The sequence below is a fragment of the Corythoichthys intestinalis genome, chromosome 2, assembly GCF_030265065.1.
Source record: "Corythoichthys intestinalis isolate RoL2023-P3 chromosome 2, ASM3026506v1, whole genome shotgun sequence".
Classification (NCBI taxonomy): Eukaryota; Metazoa; Chordata; class Actinopteri; order Syngnathiformes; family Syngnathidae; genus Corythoichthys; species Corythoichthys intestinalis.
Window position 1 is genome coordinate 51,853,734 of NC_080396.1, and position 22,874 is coordinate 51,876,607.

Sequence of the window (22,874 nt, forward strand, 5' to 3'; positions counted from 1 at the left end):
ACAAGGCTCTGTGCTTTACCTGGACTGTGGTCGTTGAGCGGTGGGTGGGGCTCGCTGGTAGACTGCTATGGCTGGGCCTGGGTCTGCGAGCGGTGCAACCTGCCACAAAGTGTCCCGAGCTCCCGCAGTAGAAGCATAGCCCCTGTAGTTGTCGGCGCTTACGTTCCTCAGGGGAGGTGCATGTGGGACCAAGCTGCATGGGTATGGGGTCGTTAGGATCCCTAGGAGGTGAGGCCGGCAGGGTGTGGGTACGGCGAGGTCCTGTCTGCTCCAGCGACTGGGGAGGTGGTCTCACAGCTTGGATAGGTCGGGTCCTGCTCAACTCCTCAAGGCGATGGTCGGTGCGTATGGCGAGGGCGATGAGGTTGTCCAACCGCTCCGGGAGGTCGAGTGGCACAAGGCGATCCCGGATAGTGGAGGAGAGCCCCTTAAAAAAGGTATCATAGAGTGCAGTGTGGCACCAGCCGCAACCTGCGGCCAGAGTACGGAATCGTATGGCATAGTCATTGACCGAGGCTTTACCCTGACGCAGGCTGCTGAGCTCTCGTGCTCGGTCTCTTTCGGAACACACTGGGTCAAAAGTGGTCTTAAGGGTATCTGTGAATGAGGACAAGTTATGGCACGAATACGAATCACGCTCCCACTCAGCCATGGCCCAGGCTCGGGCCCGTCCCGACATATGGGACACCATGAAGGCAATGCGAGAGCGGTCAGTGGTGAACTCGTGGGGAGAACAGTCAAAATGCATACTGCAGTCCGTGATGAAAGCTTGGCTAGTACCTGGGTCCCCGCAGAATCGCTCTGGCGGCGCCAACCTCGGTCCTCTTCCAGGAACCAGGGAGGAAGAAACAGGAGGGGGGCAGTCAGGCTTATTGGAAACGGAACCTGGTTGTGCTGGGAGTAGCCGGGCTGTGAGTTCCATCAGCTGATTGTTCATTTGGACCAGCTGTGCCGCCATCGTGGCTTGGAAGTCCTCCTGGCGGGTGAGACGAGCAGATTGCTCTCGGAGAGTGGCAAACAATTCGGGGGCCTCCGCTGGGTCCATTTCTGGCAGAAGTGTTCTGTCAGACCTGGATGACGAGGCGGACTCAGCTGCGGAGGTTGAGGCAAAACTTTTATTTTGAAAAACAGGTTCTTCCGCTGACATGCGGGAATGAGAAAAATGCACAAACAAAAAACTCTCCAACGGAGGAATAAGTCAAAGCAATCACGATCAGGGTTCAAACAAAAAAGCACTCCATAAGGGAGGAAAGGGCAAAAACACAAAACGCTCCTAATGGAGGAAAAAGCCAAGATAGCGAAGATGAAAAAAGTCAAACACAAAGCGCTCCAATGGAGGTTAACATTCAGTAGAACTGTACTCGACTATGACGATAGGCTATGACGAGAGGCTGACGTGACTGACCTTGGATGAAAGACACTTCTGCACTAGACAAGGGAAACTAAGGCAATATATACACAGGGGGTAATGTGGAACAGGTGGAAACAATAGGTCATTAGGCGACCAGAGGAAGGGCAAGTACGCAGACACAAGGAGGGTGAAGCTTTCAAAATAAAACAGGAAATGACATGGCATGACACAAGTCGAGTAATGAACGAAAGAGCTGGTGCTCTCATTTATTAGCCAACAACTTCGCTAGGCTTGTTTTTTCTTTTGTGTTCCCGACATCCCGGAAGTATCTATCCCAAAACTCCTCCCGTCAACACTCAAAACAAATACAAACACATAGCGCCCTCTGCTGCTGCTAATAATAATAACAACATCCATAATTTCACATATCAGGACAATGGTTTTAATCGTTTTCATATTTTGCGGTATGACAGCTAGCCAAATCCTCGGTGAAAAAATAGCTCCCGTTAAGTTAGCGTCAAGCTTGAGTATTTAACGGTAATATAAAAGCAGTGTTGTCAGTCACGCGTTATGTGAGTAATGCGTAACTGTAATCTGATTACTTTCAGTAAAGAGCAATCTAACGCATTCATTTTTCTAAATCAGTAACCTAATTAAAGTTACTTTCCTTGATGCCTGTACGTTACTATTTTGTTATTGCCCCATTATGTATGTAGAAAGAAGAAAACTGTAGTCATGGGAGTGACATCATCACATGTCACATTTTCTAATCGGGGATGGAAAAAAAACGGGTCACGTGTATTACCATGGTGCGTGAGCCGTGAGCGCTGGGAGTTTGGGGCCAAAACAACATAGCCTTGCTACCTCGCCAGGATGCAATGAAATAGGCAGGAGAAATACTACAAATGGCCGCATTTGCACACTGGAAACACAGCCATTACTTCACATTTTTTGTCCAGTAAAGATGACAAAAATATCTTTGTGCGCTGCGAACTTTGCGCTGGCTCAAAAAGACTGTCGACCGCTAAAAGCATGTAATACAAGCACCACTTGGAATTACAGCACAACAGGTAACAAGGCAGCCAGGACTTTTTGATACTGCTCGTGCTCAATCCTCGGTTCAAGCTCAGTTGTTGTTGAAGGTTTTGAAAGCTTAGGTTTAAAGAAATTCTAAACATCCATTTTGCCTCCTCAGCTGTAGTTTTGGCTAAGCAAAGCAAACGGCTGTCTCTAAGGTGCTTTAGTCACATGATCTGTTCGAAAAATCCGATTATGAAATACTTTGAAGGATTCTTGTTCATTTCATTCATTTTTGTTGTTTTATTGCTCTAAAACTGTTATAGACAACATATTCAATGGTCTTTGTTTTAAAGGGGAAGTTCAGAATTTTTTATATTAGGCTTAATCTTTGAGTTAGCCAAGGTTTAATTAGTCGTTGGAGTTGATTTGAACAAATTCTGTGCAGTTTGCCAGTTATTTGTTAGTTTCAGGGCTCCGGAGTGGCTAAGCTAGCGCGAGTCAATGGTGATTGAAATCAACTCCTTCAACTAATTAAACCCCCGCTAACTGAAATATTAAGCCTTATGTGAAAAATCAAAATTGTCAAATTCGCCTCATGTAGGACGTTTCGCCGACAGAGGACATTTTGGCAGAACGCCGGAACATATTTCCTTCACACCCTTCTCACCTTTTTAACCCCTGACCCATTTTCATACCTAGAATTGTAGACCTCTACAAGGCTGGAAAGGATTATGGGGCAATTGCCAAGCAGCTTGGTGATATAAAATCCACCGTTGGCGCAATTATTACATTATGGAAGAAGCTAAAAATGACTGTCAATCCCCTTCGGACTGGGGCTCCATGCAAGATCTACCTTGTAGGGTCTCAATGATCCAAAGAATGGTGAGGAATCAGCCAAGAACTCCACAGGAGGAAGTGGTCAATGACCTGAAAGGAGCTGGGACCACCATTTCCAGGGTTATGGTTGGTAATACACTAAGACATTATGGTTTAAAATCATGCATTGAAAGGAAAGTTCCCCTCCTTAAACCACCACTTGTCCATGCCCGTTTGAAGTTTGCCAATGACCATTTTGATGATCCAGAGGAGTCATGGGAGAAAGTCATGTGGTCATATGAGATTAAATTGGAACTTTTTGGTCTTAATTCCACTCATAGTGTTTAGAGGAAGAAAAATAATTAGTACCATCCCAAGAACACCATCCTTACTGTGAAGCTTGGGGGTGGTAGCATCATGCTTTGGGGATGTTTTTCTGCATATGGGACTAGAAAACTTCACTGTATTAAGGAGAAAATAACCAGGGCCGTGCATTGTGAAATTTTGGGGAATAACCTACCCTCAGTTCGAGCATTACAATGGGTTGTGACTGGGTCTTCCAACATTACAATGGCCTGAAGCAGACAGCCAAATTTACCAAGGAGTGGCTTTGTAAAAAGCGTATCAAGGTTCTGGAGGGCCCCAAAAACTTATTTTCCTCACTGTAGGTATTTCTGTCACTTTGGAAGCAGTTTTGGTCTCCTGGAGACTGTATGCCGTCATTTGACTTGTCAAATCAGTAAAAATGTATGTAGTTGCACTGGATTGGTGAAACGTGTCATACAACGCAAGTCACTCATCTGACCAAAAGTAGTACCCAACAGTAAATACCTGTGGATAAAAGTACAGTAAGTGAAATGTAAAAATAACATTAATTTCTTCCTAACAAAAAGACTCCCCAAAAATGTAAAAAATATCTTAGATTGAAACGAACCTGAAGTACAATTAATTAAATGGTAAATGTCTTTGAGTCAATGATGCTTTTTATATACCCTTTTCTAATTACAACTTCTCTTCCCCTTATACTGCTCTGATTTTCTACTTGTAGCAAGACTAACGACACAGAGAACCACACAAATGTTTCCGTCCACTCCACATCATCAACCAAACCAACTGTGGCACCGCCAAATCCCAAGGCCATTTTGCCAGTGCAGACGGGGGTCCAAGCGCAGGAAGAGGAGCAGTCAAATGGATTGACCATATTTTTTAGCCTTCTCGTTATTGGTAGGTTGCCTTTAATTGTGTTCATTTTTTATGTGCCTGAGAGCAAACACATGGATTTGACAAACTGTAGCTGACCACTTTAAATTGTAATATGTATTATAATCGAACCTTTTCTTAGTTTTTTTTTCCTGATTCAAAGCAACTGCATGCTTTAATCACATTGTTTGTTAAGGTAATGGTCTTGCATTTTTTACACTTCTGTTGACAGAACTTAACAGTATAAAATCCATTCTGCGTGTTGATTGCCCGTTGTGGAAAATTACACTTTCTATTTGCAAAACCATTTTGTAATCAATTTTCAATAATACACCAATAATACTAAACCTTATAGTGAGCAGAATGAAGGCCTCTTTATATTGCCGCGTCAATGAGTGCGCTGGCACGCGCGTTGCATCACACGATCATCTCCTTCGCTCAACATGCATGTGTCGAAAATTGTAGCAGTGCATTGAATGCCGCAGAGGCTATATCTCATGGTTGGTCCGTTTTGTCACCTGCTGGGACGACATCCTTGGGGTTTCCCGGCCCGCGATACTGACATCTTAAAACCAAATATATGAGCCAATACAGTACAGTGGGGCAAATAAGTATTTAGTCAACCACTAATTGTGCAAGTTCTCCCACTTGAAAATATTAGAGAGGCCTGTAATTGTCAACATGGGTAAACCTCAATGAGAGACAGAATGTGGAACCCCCCCCCCCAGAAAATCACATTGTTTGATTTTTATTTATTTGCAAATCATGGTGGAAAATAAGTATTTGGTCAATACCAAAAGTTCATCTCAATACTTTGTTATGTACCCTTTGTTGGCAATAACGGAGGCCAAACGTTTTCTCTAACTTTTCACAAGCTTTTCACACACTGTTGCTGGAATTTTGGCCCATTCCTCCATGTAGATCTCCTCTAGAGCAGTGATGTTTTGGGGCTGTCGTTGGGCGACACGGACTTTCAATTCCCTCCACTGAATTTCTATGGGGTTGAGATCTGGAGACTGGCTAGGCCACTCCAGGACCTTGAAATGCTTCTCACGAAGCCACTCCTTTGTTGCCCTGGCTGTGTGTTTGGGATCATTGTCATGCTGAAAGACCCAGCCACGTCTCACCTTCAATGCCCTTGCTGATGGAAGGAGATTTTCACTCAAAATCTCTCTATACATGGCCCCATTCATTCTTTCCTTTACACAGATCAGTCGTCCTGGTCCCATTGCAGAAAAACAGCCCCAAAGCTGATGTTTCCACCCCCATGCTTCACAGTGGGTATGGTGTTCTTCGGATGCAATTCAGTATTCTTTCTCCTCCAAACACGAGAACCTGTGTTTCTACCAAAAAATTCTATTTTGGTTTAATCTGACCATAACACATTCTCCCAGTCCGCTTCTGGATCATCCAAATGCTCTCTAGCGAACCGAAGACGGGCCTGGACGTGTACTGGCTTCAGCAGGGGGACACGTCTGGCAGTGCAGGATTTGAGTCCCTGGCGGCGCATTGTGTTACTGATAGTAGCCTTTGTTACTGTGGTCCCAACTCTCTGTAGGTCATTCACTAGGTCCCCCCGTGTGGTTCTGGGATTTTTGCTCACCGTTCTTGTTATCATTTTGACACCACGGGGTGAGATCTTGCATGGAGCCCCAGATTGAGGGAGATTATCAGTGGTCTTGTATGTCTTCCATTTTCTAATAATTGCTCCCACAGTTGACTTCTTTACACCAAGCGTTTTACCTATTGCAGATTCAGTCTTCCCAGCCTGGTGCAGGTCTACAATTTTGTCTCTGGTGTCCTTCGACAGCTCTTTGGTCTTGGCCATAGTGGAGCTTGGAGTGTGACTGACTGAGATTGTGGACCGGTGTCTTTTATACCGATAATAAGTTAAAACAGGTGCCATTAATACAGGTAACGAGTGGAGCCTCGTTAGACCTCGTTAGAAGCAGTTATACCTCTTTGACAGCCAGAAATCTTGCTTGTTTGTAGGTGACCAAATACTTATTTTCTACTCTAATTTGGAAATAAATTCTTAAAAAAATCAAACAATGTGATTTTCTGTTTTTTTTTCACATTCTGTCTCTCATGGTTGAGGTTTACCCATGTTGACAATTACAGGCCTCTCTAATTTTTTCCAGTAGGACAACTTGCTCAATTGGTAGTTGACTAAATACTTATTTGCCCCACTGTATATGCTAGGTCTGCATGAGAGTCCCATCACAGGACGTGCTTGTTTTTTTTTTTCTTTTTACGCGAAAACTTTTGTTTTGTTTCATAAAAGCAGCAAGATGCTCTATGCTCTGTACAGCTTCATCCATTTCATCTAAATTAATCATCAATTTTATGCACAAAAAAAAGCTCACCACGACAGACCGATACAGCCTCACCCATTTCACCTAAATTATTCATCAATTTTTTTTGCCCAAAAAACTCACTATGATGGACCGGTGCAGAGTCTGCACCACTGCAGACACCGCACCGATCCGCCTGTTGATCTCCCGTTGCATTTTTTCCTCACTTGTGAGCAAGACTTCGAGATACTTAAACTCCTTCACTTGGGGAAGGACCTCATCCCCGACCCGAAGAGGGCATTACACCTTTTCCTGACTGAGGACCATGACCTCAGATTAGGATGTGCTGATTCTCATCCTGACCACTTCACAATTGGCTGCGAACTGTTTCAGTCTGAGTTGAAGGTCACAACCTGATAACGCCAACAGAAATACTGTACATTATCTGCAAAAAGCAGTGATGCAATACTGAGGCCACTAAACCGGACCCCGTCAATGCCTTGGCTCGATATTCTGTCTATAAAAGTTATGGACAGACCCAGTGACATCGGGCAGCCTTGGCGGATTCCAACCCTCACTGGAAATGGATCCAACTTACTACGAGCGCCTGATAATGTCTAATTCAATTTCGTGGATTACAGTTTTGATGTGGAAAGAGGCCACCAAATTACAGACAGCATATCTTTTAACTTTATATCATTTAATTACTGGAGCAGAATCTAGTAGAGTATTAGTAGCAATTAGGGGTGGGCGATATGGCCTTAAACACGTATCACGATAAATTGAGCAGATTTACCTCGATAACGATAAATGACGATAAAGTCGCCCAAGCGGACTGTTATATAATTTGAAAATCTGAATCAATGCATGAAATACAGATTAACAGTTTCTTGTTGATTTAGTTACCAGCATTCAGTTTGATATATTAAACAATTGTACATGCAGTCTAAACATTAAGTTTATAAAAATGTATTGTAAACAATAAGAATTCAAGTATGAGCATTTATAACAGCGTGTATGGCTTGAACAATGTACATTGTCAAAATCAATATGCCTGTGCAAACATGTCATTGTAACACAAATGACTTGCAGCTTGAATAGTACACTTCAAAAAGACAATTCATTGTTAATGGCTGCTGTGACATAATTATTCAATACAAGTGTTTACTTTATGGTTTCAGGTTTCCCCCCCCCCCCCCCCCCCAGTGCATTTTTTAATAAATGTACGCATACATGAACCCCCAAACAGGCAGACAGACAGAGACACATTAAAGCTATATTGATCTTCTGCAAATGAAACACTTAAGATTTTATGATAGCAATAATGACACAGAATTAAGCACATACAGAAAAATAGCTGGGGCCATTTCTCGTTCATATTATAAGTTTCACCGTTGGATTGTGCTTTATGCTGAATGCTTTACCATCACAAAAGCTATCAGAGAAATCACACACAGTCAGATACAAAATAACGCGACATAGTAATTGCTAGATGCAGTCCGTGCCCAATCCACTCATTAAGCTCAGCCGTTTGGACAAGGTTAGGGCCGCTATCCGACTCCATCACGTTCATTTGTAGCGTTAGCCGCTACAACCGCTTCCAGTATCCATCAATGAGTTTCTTACAATGCTCTGCTGGAATTTTAGACCATTCTTCTTTGGCCAACTGCTCCAGGTGTCTGAGATTTGAAGGGTGCCTTCTCCAAACTGCCATTTTCAGATCTCTCCACAGTGTTCTATGGGATTCAGGTCTGGACTTATTGCTGGCCACTTAAGAAGTTTCCAGTGCTTTCTCTCAAACCATTTTCTAGTGCTTTTTGACATGTGTTTTGGGTCATTGTCCTGCTGGAAGACCCATGACCTCTGAGGGAGACCCAGATCTCTCACACTGGGCCCTACATTATGCTGCAAAATTTGTTGGTAGTCTTCAGACTTGATAATGCCAAGCACACGGTCAAGCAGTCCGGTGCCAGAGGCAGCAAAGCACCCCCCTAACATCAGGGAACCTCCGCCATGTTTGACTGTGGGGACCGTGTGCTTTTCTTTGAAGACCTCTTTTTTTCCCCCTGTAAACTCTATGTTGATGACTTTTCCCCAAAAAGCTCTACTTTTGTCTCATCTGACCAGAGAACATTCTTCCAAAACGTTTTTGGCTATCTCAGGTAAGTTTTCTGGGTTAGGAGTGGGGTCTTCCTGGGTATCCTACCATAGAGTCCCTTTTCATTCAGACGCCGACGGATAGTATGGGTTGACACTGTTGTACCCTCGGACTTCAGGACAGCTTGAACTTGTTTGGATGTTAGTCAAGGTTCTTTAGCCCCATTCGCACAATCTTTTGTTGAAATCTCTCGTCAAATTTTTTCTGTCCACATCTAGGAAGGTTAGCCACAGTGCCAAAGGCTTTACACTTATTGATGACACTGCACACGGTAGACACGGGAACTTAAGATTGCCCATGCTTCCGCACAATTTTGCTTCTCAAGTCCTCAGACAGTTCTTTGGTCTTCTTTCTTTTCTCAATGCTCAATGTGGTCCAAACAAGGACACAGGACAAAGGTTGAGTCAAGTTTAATCCATTTAACTGGCTGAAAGTGTGATTTAGTTTTTGCCATCACCTGTTATGTGCCACGGGTAAGTAACAGGTGCTGTTAATTACACAAATTAGAGCATTATCATATGACTTTTCAAATGGTGGCAATACTTTTATCTGGCCCTTTTTTTCAGTTTTGTGTAAAATGATAATGATTTTTTTTTTTTTCCTTTCTCTTTTGTGTTTTTTTCATTGCAAGCAAAATAAATGAAGATATTACTACCAAAGCATTTGTAATTGCAATCATTTTCTGGGAGAAATTGAGCATTATCTGACAGAATTGCAGGTGTGCCAAAACTTTTGGCCAGCAGTGTATAAAACATTTCTGAGGATTCATTTCTCCAGCCCAGATGTTACCCCTTACGAAAGCGTATTGCAGCCATACCAAAAAAGAAGGGGAAAAAAAGTCATTTATTATGATTTTACATGATCTTTATCATGTAAATTTTTTAAAACTATCCTTTAAAAGCGTGATATACAAGCACTTTAAATTCCCTCTGAGTGTACGGATACTTATTCAACCACCTTTCACGGTGCTTGATAACGGAAATTTTGCCGTGTCCCAATCCAAGAATTGAATAAAACAATCAAATTGTTCAAATCATTAGCCATTCTGCAGTTTCTTCTTTCAATGTTTTAAAGTCTATTAAAGTTTACTTTTGAAAATGACCACATTTGTACATGATAATTATCAGTTTTTACACAATTACCATGTTTTACATCTACATTTAGATTTACATTTACATAATATTTTTACATAATTATCACATTTTTACATCATGTAAAATGTGATAACTCATGTAAAACATGATACTGGACTTTTTTTTGTTTTTTGTTTTTGGAATGGCAGCAATATGCTTCCGTAACACCTTGGTCAATGAAAGCAGCTGCATGTTTTTCAGGGTGCTAAATTCAGTTCAGTAAAGTATTGTTTTCTCTAAATTGTGGTTTCTTCAAGCATGAGTAGGTTGCAGGATATGCATTAGAACATGGCTTCAACAGCTTTCTCCTCTTTACAAAGATCATATTAATCATTTTGTAATACCCATTAAGCAAAGATGGTAGTTGATCAAATGTCAGTTTGAAAATATTTAGCACCAATGGGCAAATAGACACCAGGGTTGTTTGCTATTTGTTCTGCATTGTACTCGATGATGTTTTTCCCCTCATGATAAGAAACTCAGATGAGTCATTCTGTTCTCTTTGCACTCCCTTGTTACCACAGGTATCTGCATTATCTTGGTTCATCTGCTTATCAAGTTCAAGTTACATTTTCTTCCGGAAAGTGTTGCTGTTGTGTCCCTTGGTGAGTTTCCTTCTATGGTTGTCTTTTGTGACCAACTGTCTTGAATCACATCGCACGTTATCAATCAGTCTGTACTAAAACCAGTGTTGGGTGTAAGGCGGGTGGGACCCAAAAAAAGCTTGGCTTCTTTCCACTCCTTTTCGAGCTACACATGTATGTATTGTTATCATTTCTGTTATAATCATTATTACTGTTTTATTTTTTTCTCCATTCTTGTTGTTTTTTGTTGTTCTTGCTAGAAATCCATCAATCAATCAATAAAATCTGTAAAAAGTTGTTTTTCCAGTAAAAAGTAGCTTAAGGCATTACTCCTCTGAAAAACTAATACCGTATTGGCCCGCATATAAGACGGCGTTTTTTGCATTGAAATAAGACTGAAAAAGAGGGGGTCGTCTTATATTCACGGTCTAGACATTATACCTATTCATGAAGTTAGCTGGCGCCAGATGTCATTGAAGCGATGTTCTGTCATGACAGATCTTGGCTACTTTCCCCATTCACGACGCTAGATGGCGCCAGATATATTTGAAGCGATGTTCTGTCAGATCTCAGCTACTCTCAAGTTTAACCAGTTTGCATTATTTTATTGCAATGTTTTTCCTTATTCAGATTTGTTTCAAGACTACAGTTACAGTTAGACTTCACTTTGATGGTTAATGCAGTTATTGCAATTTTGTTGTTTTATCACAATAGATTGGTTTATTTACATTTCAAAAACCAGAAGCCATTCATTTACGGATGTGATTGCAATTTAGTTTACATACAGTGGGGAGAACAAGTATTTGATACACTGCCAATGATTTGAATGAGGCAAAATAACATGCTTTTTCTCTCAAATATATTGTTATAATCATTTGTTTCAGATGTACTGTAATTATTTTCTGTATAAAAATTAATTTGGCGTTCAAAAAGTCTTTTTTCAAACTTGAGTCTTGAAAAAGAGGGGGTTGTCTTATAATCAGGGCCGTCTTATATTCTGGCCAATGCGGTAATATTAGTTTTGCAAGCTCATTAGGTGCGTTACATTGGTAGAACAGGGCTTCCAGGACCTCCATCGCCCCGATGGAATTCCATCGTTTGGAAATTATTATCAAAAAAATATATTTAAAAAAAATATTATTTATTAATATATTAGATATTAACTATTAAGAACAAATAATATATTTGTAGCTCTGAAGTGCCTCCTTTCCTGCCCACTGAGTTTTCTGCATATCTGAATCGGTGGTGGCCTGTCGATTGCACAGGCACAGAAATGCCGATTCGCGGCATCAACCTTATCCATGTGGCAGAACATTTGAACATAATGTAAACCAATTTTTCATCGCTAAAATAACACTTTGATTTCTAAACGTGGTCGCAATTCCCACATGTTGCGTTCTGCAACTGCTGAGCTAAACTTCATCGCTTGCAGGCAGTAACTATCCGGTGCGGGGGGGCGATGGCCCAGGAAAGTCAGGCTGAGGCTAACCTGGGCTCAGCCGGGACGAACACGCAAGGCGGGGAACCACCAGCAGCCGAACACAGCCCAGTGTGGTGTGTCGAGGCCACATGGTCCGAGCTGCCAGCTCGAAGTTCAAAAGCAATTTCCCCAGCTGTGGTCATTAACTAACCCCTCACAGGCTGGCAACCACGTTGCTATTTGAAGGCTACGTGCAAGTTGGCATCTGTTACGTTACCAGCTGCTATGTGACTAGTTAGCTGCTAAAATTGAACTTACTATTATGTGGCACATATTTTAAAATATCACTTTTTGAGTTACGAGCCCCAACGCTGACACTAGAGGTGTGCATCGGCACTGCCCTCACGATTCGATTCGATTCGGAGGGCCACGATTCGATTAGATTCAGAGGGTCACGATTCAATTCGGTTCGATTCGGCAATGCATCGTGATGCATTAAAGCCTGGGATGCCTTAAAATTCTAAAGCAAAGCATATTTTTCGTGAATCATGAGGCAACACAAGCGGTCAGACATTAAACAACTTTTTATTGGCTCTTGTGTCACTCCTGGTTGAAGTCAAATGAAAATAGTATACTTTCAGATATACATATATATATATATTATTAAAAAACAAAAAAAAAAAGATCACAGCATTTAATTTGTGCTTTGAATGACACCAGGGCTTTCTCTTTTTTTACACACAGTAGCACCCCCTCTTTCTCCGTTTCAGCCAGTGTTATGTTATGTCCTATCTCTCTGCTCTCTCGATTGCAACTGCACATGTCTGTGACGTTACTCCGGTGAGGAAGCGGATTTGGGTTCCTCGTCCCCCCTGCATTGCTTTGAATGTAAAGTAGCTTCCTCTACAGGTAAACATGAGAATAATAATACAAATGGGAAACCAAATACGTTGCATCACCGGAATTGCGCAGGGAACATTTTTTAACGTAATTATATTAGAGCCTAGTTCGGGCCTAAAAAATCCAGCCTGACCCAACCCGGCCCGCGCGTGTTAACGCCCAGCCCGGCCCGAGCAATTAACTTACCTTGCAGGGTCGAGCCCGAAAAAACCCGAAATTTTATTTTTTATTTGTATGCCTGAGCCCGAAAACCCCCCGAAATTTTACGTTTTATTTGTCGGCCCGCGCCCGGAAACACACACGCACCACTCGTGGATTCTTGCCTTTTCAATCCCCCTGTCTCTAGTTTGTGTTTCACCTCTTGCTGCTCTATATCGAAATTCGAAAAGGAAATACGAGGATGCAGTTGCAGACTCGCGGAGAGGCCAAAGCGCGAGGGGAAGATTAAAAGGAGGGCAAGGCCACGGCGTTCATGTGCGCAAACAATGCACTGGCTCCGCTGCGGCTCATGTTTGGGATTACCCAAGCGCCTTCTCTCTGTTTTATCCAATTTATTTATTTTTATAACAAATATTCCTTTGCTCAACATCCATACATCATTTTAGTATACAAATATATATTTATTTAAAAAAAAAAAAAAAGCAAGCGAGAAGTCCGGCCCGACCCGACCCTAACGTAAATCATTGACATTTTGGACCCGACTCGGCCCGAAATTCGGGTCAGGTTAGCTCGGGTTCGGGCTCAAGATCTAGGCTATTAATCTTATGTATTTTAAAATGCGCTGAATCGATTCGGCTTGTTGCCCACATCGAATCGAATCGTCCATGCACCGCATCGGGATGCATCGCCGCATCGATTATTGTTGACACCAGTAGCTGACACGTGGGATTTCTGGCAGCCCTTTTCTTTTTCATCTTTGTCAGTTGGACGAAAATACTTATCCGTCTTAGTCATATTTCAGTCTTTTCAAAATATGTTGATTTTAGTTGATGAAAACCAGTTTTCGTCTTATTTTAGTCAATAAATATTTGAAACTTTTTATCTGAAATATTTTGCAGGTTTTAGTCCGTAAATAATCAAAACCTACCCATTTTGAGAGCTTACCTGAGGGCTACTCGACCTGAGAACCTGAGCTACAGTGTATCACATAAGTGAGTACACCCTTAGTATTTCTGCAGATATTTAAGTATACCTTTTCATGGGACAACAATGACAAAATGACACTGACACAATGAAAAGTAGTCTGTGTGCAGCTTATATAATAGAGTTCATTTATTTTCCCCTTAAAATATCTCAAAACATAGCCATTAATATCTAAACCCCTGGCAACAAAAGTGTGTACACCCCTTAGTGAAAGTTGTCCATATTAACATACAACATGTCAACTGTCAATATTTTGTGTGGCCACCACTATTATCCAGAACTGCCTTTACTCTCCTGGGCATGGAGTTGTCCAGAGCTTCACAGGTTGCCACTGGAATGCTTTTCCACTCCTCCATGACGACGTTGCGGAGCTGCCGGATATTTAAGACTTTGCGCACCACCACCTTCCGCTTGAGGATCCCCCAAAGATGTTATATTGGGTTCAAGTCTGGAGACATACTTGGCCAGTCCATCACCATTACCCTCAGCCTCTTCAGTAAAGGTGTGTAGAGGTGTGTTTGGGGTCATTGTCATGCTGGAACTCTGCCCTGCGACCTAGTTTCTGGAGGGAGGGGATTATGCTCTGCTGCAGTATTTCACAGTACATGTTGGAGTTCATGTTTCCTTCAATGGAATGTAACTCTCCAACACCTGCAGCACTCATGCAGGCCCAGACCATGACATTCCCACCACCATGCTTGACTGTAGGCATGACACACTTATCTTTGTACTCCCCATCTGGTCGCCGCCACACATGCTTTAGACCATCGGAACCAAACAAATTAATCTTCGTCTCAGCAGACCATAGGACATGGTTCCAGTAATCCATATGCTTTGTTGAGATGTCTTCAGCAAACTGTTTGCGGGCTTTCTTGTGTACCGTCATCAAAAGAGGCTTCCTCCAGGGGTGACACCCGTGCTGACCCCCCACCTCTTCAATCTCTGCAGCAATGCTGACAGCACTCCTGCGACGATCTTTCAAAGAAAGCATTTGGATGTGACACTCAGCACGTGCGCTCAGCCTCTTTGGACAACCAACCCAAGGCCTTTTCTGAGTGGACCCTGCTCTTTTAAAACACTGGATGATCTTAGCCACTGTGCTGCAGCTCAGTTTCAGGGTGTTGGCAAACTTCTTGTAGACTTGGCCATCTTCATGTAGCACAACAATAAGTCTTTTAAGATCCTCAGAGAATTCTTTGCCATTTGGTGCCATGTTGGAACTTTCAGTGGCCAGTATGAGAGAGTGTGAGTGCTGCACTACACATTTGAACACACCTGCTCCCTATGCACACCTGGACCTAGTAACACTAACGCGTCACATGACATTTTGGAGGGAAAATGACAAGCAGTACTCAATTTGGACATTTAGGGATGTAGTTTCTAAGGGGTGTACTCCCTTTTGTTGCCAGAGGTTTAGATATTAAGGGCTATATTTTGAGTTATATTTAGGGAAAAATAAATTAACTCTATTATATAAGCTGCACACAGGCTACTTTTCATTGTGTCAAAGTGTCGTTTTGTTAGTGCTGTCCCATGAAAATGTATAATTAAATATCTGTGCAATGTGAGTGGGTGCACTCACTTTTGTGATACACTGTAAATTGTTTAATAAAAACCAAGGAAAGTAGCTTAATTAAACAGCAGCGGCAGATTGATTCACGGACCAGTGAGGCTCAAGATGGTCCTTAGAGAAACTTTGTCTCAACAGGTCACTCCTACTCGTCAAACATGACAACAAGTGTAAAATTAACACAGGTTACAGTTCTTAAATTAGGGAACAAGATAACACCATCATGTGCCTACCTAAATCACAGCAGCCAGCTAGGCTCAAACTGGTTCCTGGAGTGCCACTGTCTCTCCACCGGCGACAATGACAGACAACGCAGCATCTTATATGTTGTGCATGAAGCCATGAACTAACATGAACTAATAAAGCACAAAGGAGGAGAGGCAGGAAACTCGCATTTTCGTCACATTATCGTCTCGTCAGACAAAAACTGGCATTCGTCTCTTTGTTTGTCTCCCAAGACACGTTTTTTGCCTATTATCATCTTGTTTGTCGACGAAATATTTTCGTTATCGTCATCGTTGACAAAAACAACAATGCCATTGTCTTTATGCACTGACGTCATAAAGATCATGAAGAATATATCTCCATTTTGTTTTGTCCTTCTATGATTACTCTCAAAAGGCCTATTGTGGCTGAAGAGCTTCAGCAGAGTATATTGTCCACACAGTATTAATATCTTAAATAAAAATGAGTCATGCAAGGATTGCGAGGTCACAACAGTGTATTTACTACCTCAAAGTCTAGTAGCCCTTTTTGCATGCAATCTATATTCTTTCTTGGTTGCACTCCCTCAAATTTTGTCACGCATCTGGCTTGACCGCAAAAGCCATTTCCTCTCGTGTCCCTTGCCCCTCGATTGCATTGCGATGTCGGCGTGTTTAGAGCAGGACTCTGCTAAGTAGAGATAACAATGTGCTAACAAATCAGGCAGAAACTGCTTTTCCTTCCTTATCTCCGCTCTCCCATCCACTTATTGTCTGCCTTCCTTCTCACCATCCTAATTCATCAAACTTGCCTGCAAATCTGTAACTCTAGTCTGATGCTTACACTTTTGGTTGCTCCATTATCTTGCTCTTCCTTTTCTCACTCTTTTAGTGTTTCTGCCATGCTTTGTAATGAGCACTACAGTTAATGCTGATTACGCATATCATAAATTGGTTTAATGATTCCAAAGTTGTAGTCAGGTTTTTTCTAGCATGTCAATTTTTTTTCTACACAGCTTACTTAATGTTGATACTATTTACACACAGTTTTAATTACTATAGCCATATCCTTTGTAAAAACATTATAGTGTTTAATAGATATTGTAGTCATAGCTGTTGCGTTTGCATTTTATTATACGTATATTTATTTTAATATTTATTTTTAACAAAATAAGCATATATGACTCATTGGAAGTCAAAGGAAATGTCTAAAGTTGTTATCTTAGCGATAGGAAGATCGACTAAATATACAGTATATATATTTTTGTTAGGGTGCTCAAATTTTTTTATTTGAGTAATTTTGTTTTGATGCATATTGCGCATCTTTTATCAATCCCATATACTTAGTTTCACTTCTAAAGTACTACTGTGTCCATCAGTTATTTTTTTTATTGAACAGAACTAGGGCTGCAGCTATCAAATATTTTAATAATCGAGTATTCTTCTGAAAATTCCATTGATTAATTGAATCATCAGATAAAACATTCTTTTTTCTCGGTAAAGAGCATTTATAAATATACATGAGAAAACAAGACATTTCGCCTAATATTGAACCATTTTTAGACAATGTCTTTATTTTACTGTTCTAACAGGCGGATAGTGGATTTGACATTTATTTTATTCTCCTCAAGTTGGCAGAAAAAAAACACAAGTTTTCTAAATGTTTAAATAGTCTACATATTTTATGACCATTTTAAATGCATTTACACAACGAAATAATGACGGAAAAGTTTGTTAAATGTATTTCTCGTATGAGACCAAAGCGCCACATTCGTTTACATTCAGTGAAGCTGACACAGTGTTATATAGCATCTTCAATCAACAATCAATTTGAATCCTTTCCATATCCCAGTCCTACCGCAGTGTTTGCTTTTCAATTCCCCTGTCCTTAGTTTGTTTTTCACTCCTATAGCTGCTCCATATCGAAAATGAAATACCATGATGCATGCGGAGGGCGCCAACACGCGAGAGGGGAAGATAGAAAAGAGAGCCACTGCGTTCACGTGCACAGGCATGCACAGCGCCTTCTCCGTTTTATCCAAATTATTTATTTTATTTAACATCCATACATCGTTTTAGTATAAATATATGAATATATTTATTTTTAAAAAAGTTAGCGAGAGAGAAGTCAGCCCGACCCGACCGTAAATAATCACATATAAGTCGCTCCAGAGTATAAGACGCACCCTCTTCCAAACTATGAAAAAATTGCGACTTATAGTCCGAAAAATACGGTAAATGGGCTCCATGTCTCTTTTCTGCTTTAGCTGCTATAGGTTGGATTTTTAGTTTTTTTTAGTTACATGGTCTGATAGTTTTGTTCTCTTGTCTCTGATCCCTGTAGGAATTCTAATGGGAGGATTTATTAAGATCATTGAGTTCCAGGAACTGGCCAACTGGAAGGTACAGCAAGACTGTGTTTTATGTGGTTTTGTATATATGTGGATGTTTACATTCGGTTGTCCCCACCACCCTGACTTTTCTGTGCGCTTGTTTTTCTTTTTTGCCCAGCCTTGCCATGCGTGTTTGTCTCAAATCATAACTCTCCTCTCTTTTGACCTGTCCAAACTGTTTGTCGCTCACTTAATCTCTTGGAGATCTGACTGTACCCGCTCTTGTTTTCTTCGAGTGCTTGCAGCCTTTAATTAACATTCCTCATTCTCGACCATTGAGTGAAAGATGAATGAATGAACAAGAGAGAAATACAACGAAAGAGGGGAGGGACAATACAGGTTGTGTCAACATTTTGTATACACAGGGTCCATTGTTCTGTTGTTGTTCTACCGTGGGCCCCTTGGGTTTCAGTGTATTCATTGACCTCAGTAATATGAGCCCCAAAAGCCCATTCCCTCCTAGGGATCCTGTGTTCTGAACCTCCAATAGTGTTACCGCTGCATACATCTTTATTTGTGCTGGAACATCATTACTGGTGCTCCACAACATAGCTTGTTAAAAACTTACTAAATGCTGGTCTTTGCACACTAAAGTACGAGAGGTGGGTAGTAATGTGTTACATTTATTCCGTTCCATTTACTTGAATAACATTTTTAGAAAAATGTACTTCTAAGAGTAGTTTTTCCATGCCATACTTTTTCTTTTACTTGAGTAGATTTGTGAAGAAAGGCTCTTCCTACTCCACTACTTAGCGCTATAGTGGTCGTTACAATTTTCCTCTTTTTTTCTCTATATTAAATGTTACTGTATTTTTGCCAGAGAGCCCCACAGTGGCTCTACCAGTTTCACCAATGAGGCGTTGCAACAGTAATCACATGACTCCATTATACCAATTATACGAAACCATTATACCAATCATACAAAAAAAGACAAATGATGTTTCATTTCTGTAGATTTTTCTAATCAGATTTGTATTATTTTTGTGTGTTTATTTGGCTTGATATGGCCTTGCAATAGGTTATGGTACAGTATAATAATAATGATGATGATGTTGTGCTGAGAAGAAAGACACATTGTTTAAAAAAAAAAAAAAAATCAGACATTGTAATCCGTTGTTCATTACTCGAATATTCTTTTCACTGGATACTTCATTGCTTGTGCTTCAGTATTTTTTTGATAGCTACATTTACTTTTACCTGAGTTATATTATTTTTGAAGTAGCATTACTCTTACTTGAGTAATTTTTTTGGCTACTCTATCCACCTCTGTAAATCACAGCTCATGTTGCATATCCTTTATCTCTAACATGAATGTTTTAGAGACCGCTTTTAATAACAGGATGTTCCTAACCTACGCAATTACTCTGTCAGTCAAACTATGTTGCATTGTATTCCTTCGCGGAAAAGTCTTTTAAAATATTAAAAACAGTGGACCTTATTTTATCATTACATTCAACAGAAACAATGTGTTCCTTGATTCTATTCATTATACCTATGTTTGTTTATACATATGGGTTTAGACACTATCTCCAAACCTGGCCTATTTTACTAATATATCAAGCTTTCAGCATCATTCTACAAACCAACAATGGTGTACAGACCCTCAGTACAACCACATCCTGCCATTGCATGCTTTGCTTTTGTCTTTCACCCACAATCTGCCTTATTTCACTTTCCTACAAACTTCTTAGTATGAAGTTGTCTCTCCACTATCAAGCACATAAAAAAATATATATATGTGTTTGTGATTTCGTTTAATCGCTTAATTGCTTAATTGCCTAAAATAAATAAATAAATAAATAAATAAAAAATGGAATGTCGCTAGAAAGTCACTAGCAGCATTTGTATATTAACATACAAGATACATTAGTGGATACAAACACACACTCCTATTTTTTTATTGTCTTAGTTATGCCTACATGGGTGTTTTTCTTTCTGTTGTGGTGTTTTAAGCTCAAAAGGGCAGCATATATGTAGTTTTTATTCAAGCCCTTTTACACCAAGAAAATAGATAACGTTAAATAAACAAAGAGAGAAGAGTGGGCCCTTTTTCTAGTCACAGTAGAATGTGTTAGGGACCTGAGCAATACTCTAGTTTGTCTCTCATTATCTCATTTGATTACAATTGTGTTTGCAAGTAAAGTTCTGCAAACAGTAAGAATATAAATTTAGGGGCGACGCTGGTGCCGGTGGTATAGTGGCTCGTCCATTGATGGAAGGATCAGGGGTTCAAATCCAGCTCCTTCTTGTGCCCATTCAGGGGTAGACAATAAGGGAAGTCAGTTATTGATCCCAATAACCATGAAAAAGAACAATTTGCTTGAGTAATATTTATTTTTGTAGGTAAATTTAATGAAAAGTGCAGATAAATGGTGCAAAAATATGAATCTAGAGCAAATAATTCTATTCCAATTCCATAGTCATTCCATAATCACTTGTTTATCCTCTATCTCCTCCTCAGTTGGCTGATTTTTGCGCCATGATTCCGATTTCTGCCAAGAGGCATAGCCTAACTCATGCAGCCACTTGAGTGCTGTCATCACACATATTTTGAGTCCATTGGTCACATGACCACGGAGCTTTTGCGCTAAAATGATGTTTATAATTTTTATTATTTTTGTGTAACGTCAGCGTGTAACAAACTAGCGTGTGGAGTCAGCATTTATCAATTTTAACTTTACAGGGTGCACCAAGCCAGAACACGAATAACCCAATCAAAAACATGAATAGAGCTGTCCCGACTAGTCGACGTTGTCGACGTCATCGATGACGTAAATGCGTCGACGGGCAATGACGGGTTTAAAAAAATTACATGCGGATAAAGTTTAGAATGGCGGCCGCTCGCGATATAAGCGGTTGTTACTGGCACCCCCAAGGGGGCCGCTGTTATTTCAATGTGACCGGCGTTGTCAGATTGAGCAAAGAGGAAGAAAGTGGGCGAGCGCGCGCGAGAGAGGGAGCGAGATCGGCGAGTTGGAAAAGTGCGCGGGTAGCGCCGAGTTGAGTGGCTTCATCCCCCACGTTTTTGGTTTTGGTCAATAAAAGTATCCTTAAAGAGCCATCCGACGCCTCTCGGTGTTTTTATGCACGCCGCCGCCTTCCCGAGGAGGAAATCGGACAAACCCAGACGAACCGACGACAACGAGCCAAGTGAATCGCCGGTGAGGAATTGAAAACACCGCCAATTTCCAAAAAGGGCAGAGACGGTAACACGTGAAAGCGGCATAAAGCCAAAAAAGTGGACCAGAATAGCCAGAGCCTGGAATTATATCAAGGAAAATATGGAGAGTGCCACTGTGTGTACTCTTTGCTAAGCTGAGCTCGTATACCACGGTAGCACGTCGGCTATGAACGAACACTTGAAGCACCGTCACCCAAGTATAATTTTCGAAGACAACAAGAAACAACAAGCTAGCGGATTGTAAGTCCATACAACTCTCTAACGATTTTTTAAATGGAAGTTGCCTTTATGTGCGTCGTATCAACGCGCATTTTTATTTAATAAAATAATTAATATAATTATATATATTTTTTAATTATTATAAAATTTATTAGGATCATGGAAGCTCCCACTTAGGGAAAATATATACTACATATATCCTGTATATACATAATATAATAAAAATATATATATGGAAACACCAGTGTTTTTGATAACGGCGTCAGAATATAACGGCGTTATTAACGGCGTTTTTTTTTTCAGTAATGAGTAATCTAATTAATTACTTTTCTCATCTTGGCAACGCCGTTACCGTTACTGAGGCGGGAAAGGCGTGCGTTACTATGCGTTACTAAGTTGGTTGAATAAAAAAAGTCTGAGAGAAACGGACTCACGGAAATGAGAGAGCAGAGCAGGAGTGGGGAAGACGCCGTTGCAAACGCAATGCTAGGTGGCTCCAATCCTATCATACCTGACTGTAGCCATAGCCGACAAACTACGCCCACATGACACGGTAGATATCATATTATATAACTAGATGCAAATGGCAGAAACAGCTGCATTGGCAACATGTTTTAAGGACTACATGCGTTAGTAAACAGCCGCCATCTTAAAGCAGTAGACCTCTCAGGAAGGCTCTGATGTAGAGATCCTTCCTAGCGAACCTAAGTAACTTTTTTTTTTTTTTTTTTAATCTAAAATGCTCCTAAATCGGCAAAATCTTAACTTAAATCTGTCTTTAAATGATGAAACAGTTTTAAAACTTACATGTTTAAAGTAGACAGAAGGGAACTAATGCAATAACGGGAGCAATTTTAACAACTTTAACGGTTGATTCACAACTTTAAATGACTTCCACACATAGCAAAGGTTACTATCTAGCTATCGCAATACCCTTGTGTCTAGTTAAGTGGAGGGTAAAGAATTGGGCCAGAAAATTAAAAAATTAAAAAAATTAAAAAAAGAAAATTATCACTAGTTACTTTGCCAAATAACTAATTACTCTTACATCAGGTAACTGAGTTACTAACGCAATTACTTTTTGGGAGAAGTAATTTGTAACTGTAATTAATTACTTTTTTAAAGTAAATTTAACAACACTGGGAAACACCACTGGCCTGCTTACTGTAATCAATGACTGCACTAATGTTAATTATTTAATATTATAACGTTTAACATATAGTAGTATACTATAAAATTAATACTATATACTTAATTTTTGTTACTGTGGGTATGTGTGCCTTTCATTC

General features: G+C 40.6%; 1 protein-coding gene across 2 annotated transcripts in view; it reads left to right on the forward strand.

The window, feature by feature from the left end:
- slc9a8 (solute carrier family 9 member 8) overlaps positions 1 to 22,874 on the forward strand; it is a 76,563-nt gene that overhangs the window by 14,542 nt on the left and 39,147 nt on the right. For both annotated transcript variants that reach the window (XM_057829879.1, XM_057829878.1), the window contains exons 2-4: positions 4,236 to 4,411; positions 10,497 to 10,577; positions 18,137 to 18,195. In XM_057829879.1, the coding sequence (XP_057685862.1) occupies positions 4,236 to 4,411; positions 10,497 to 10,577; positions 18,137 to 18,195 (316 nt within the window). The remainder of the gene's footprint in view (positions 1 to 4,235; positions 4,412 to 10,496; positions 10,578 to 18,136; positions 18,196 to 22,874) is intronic.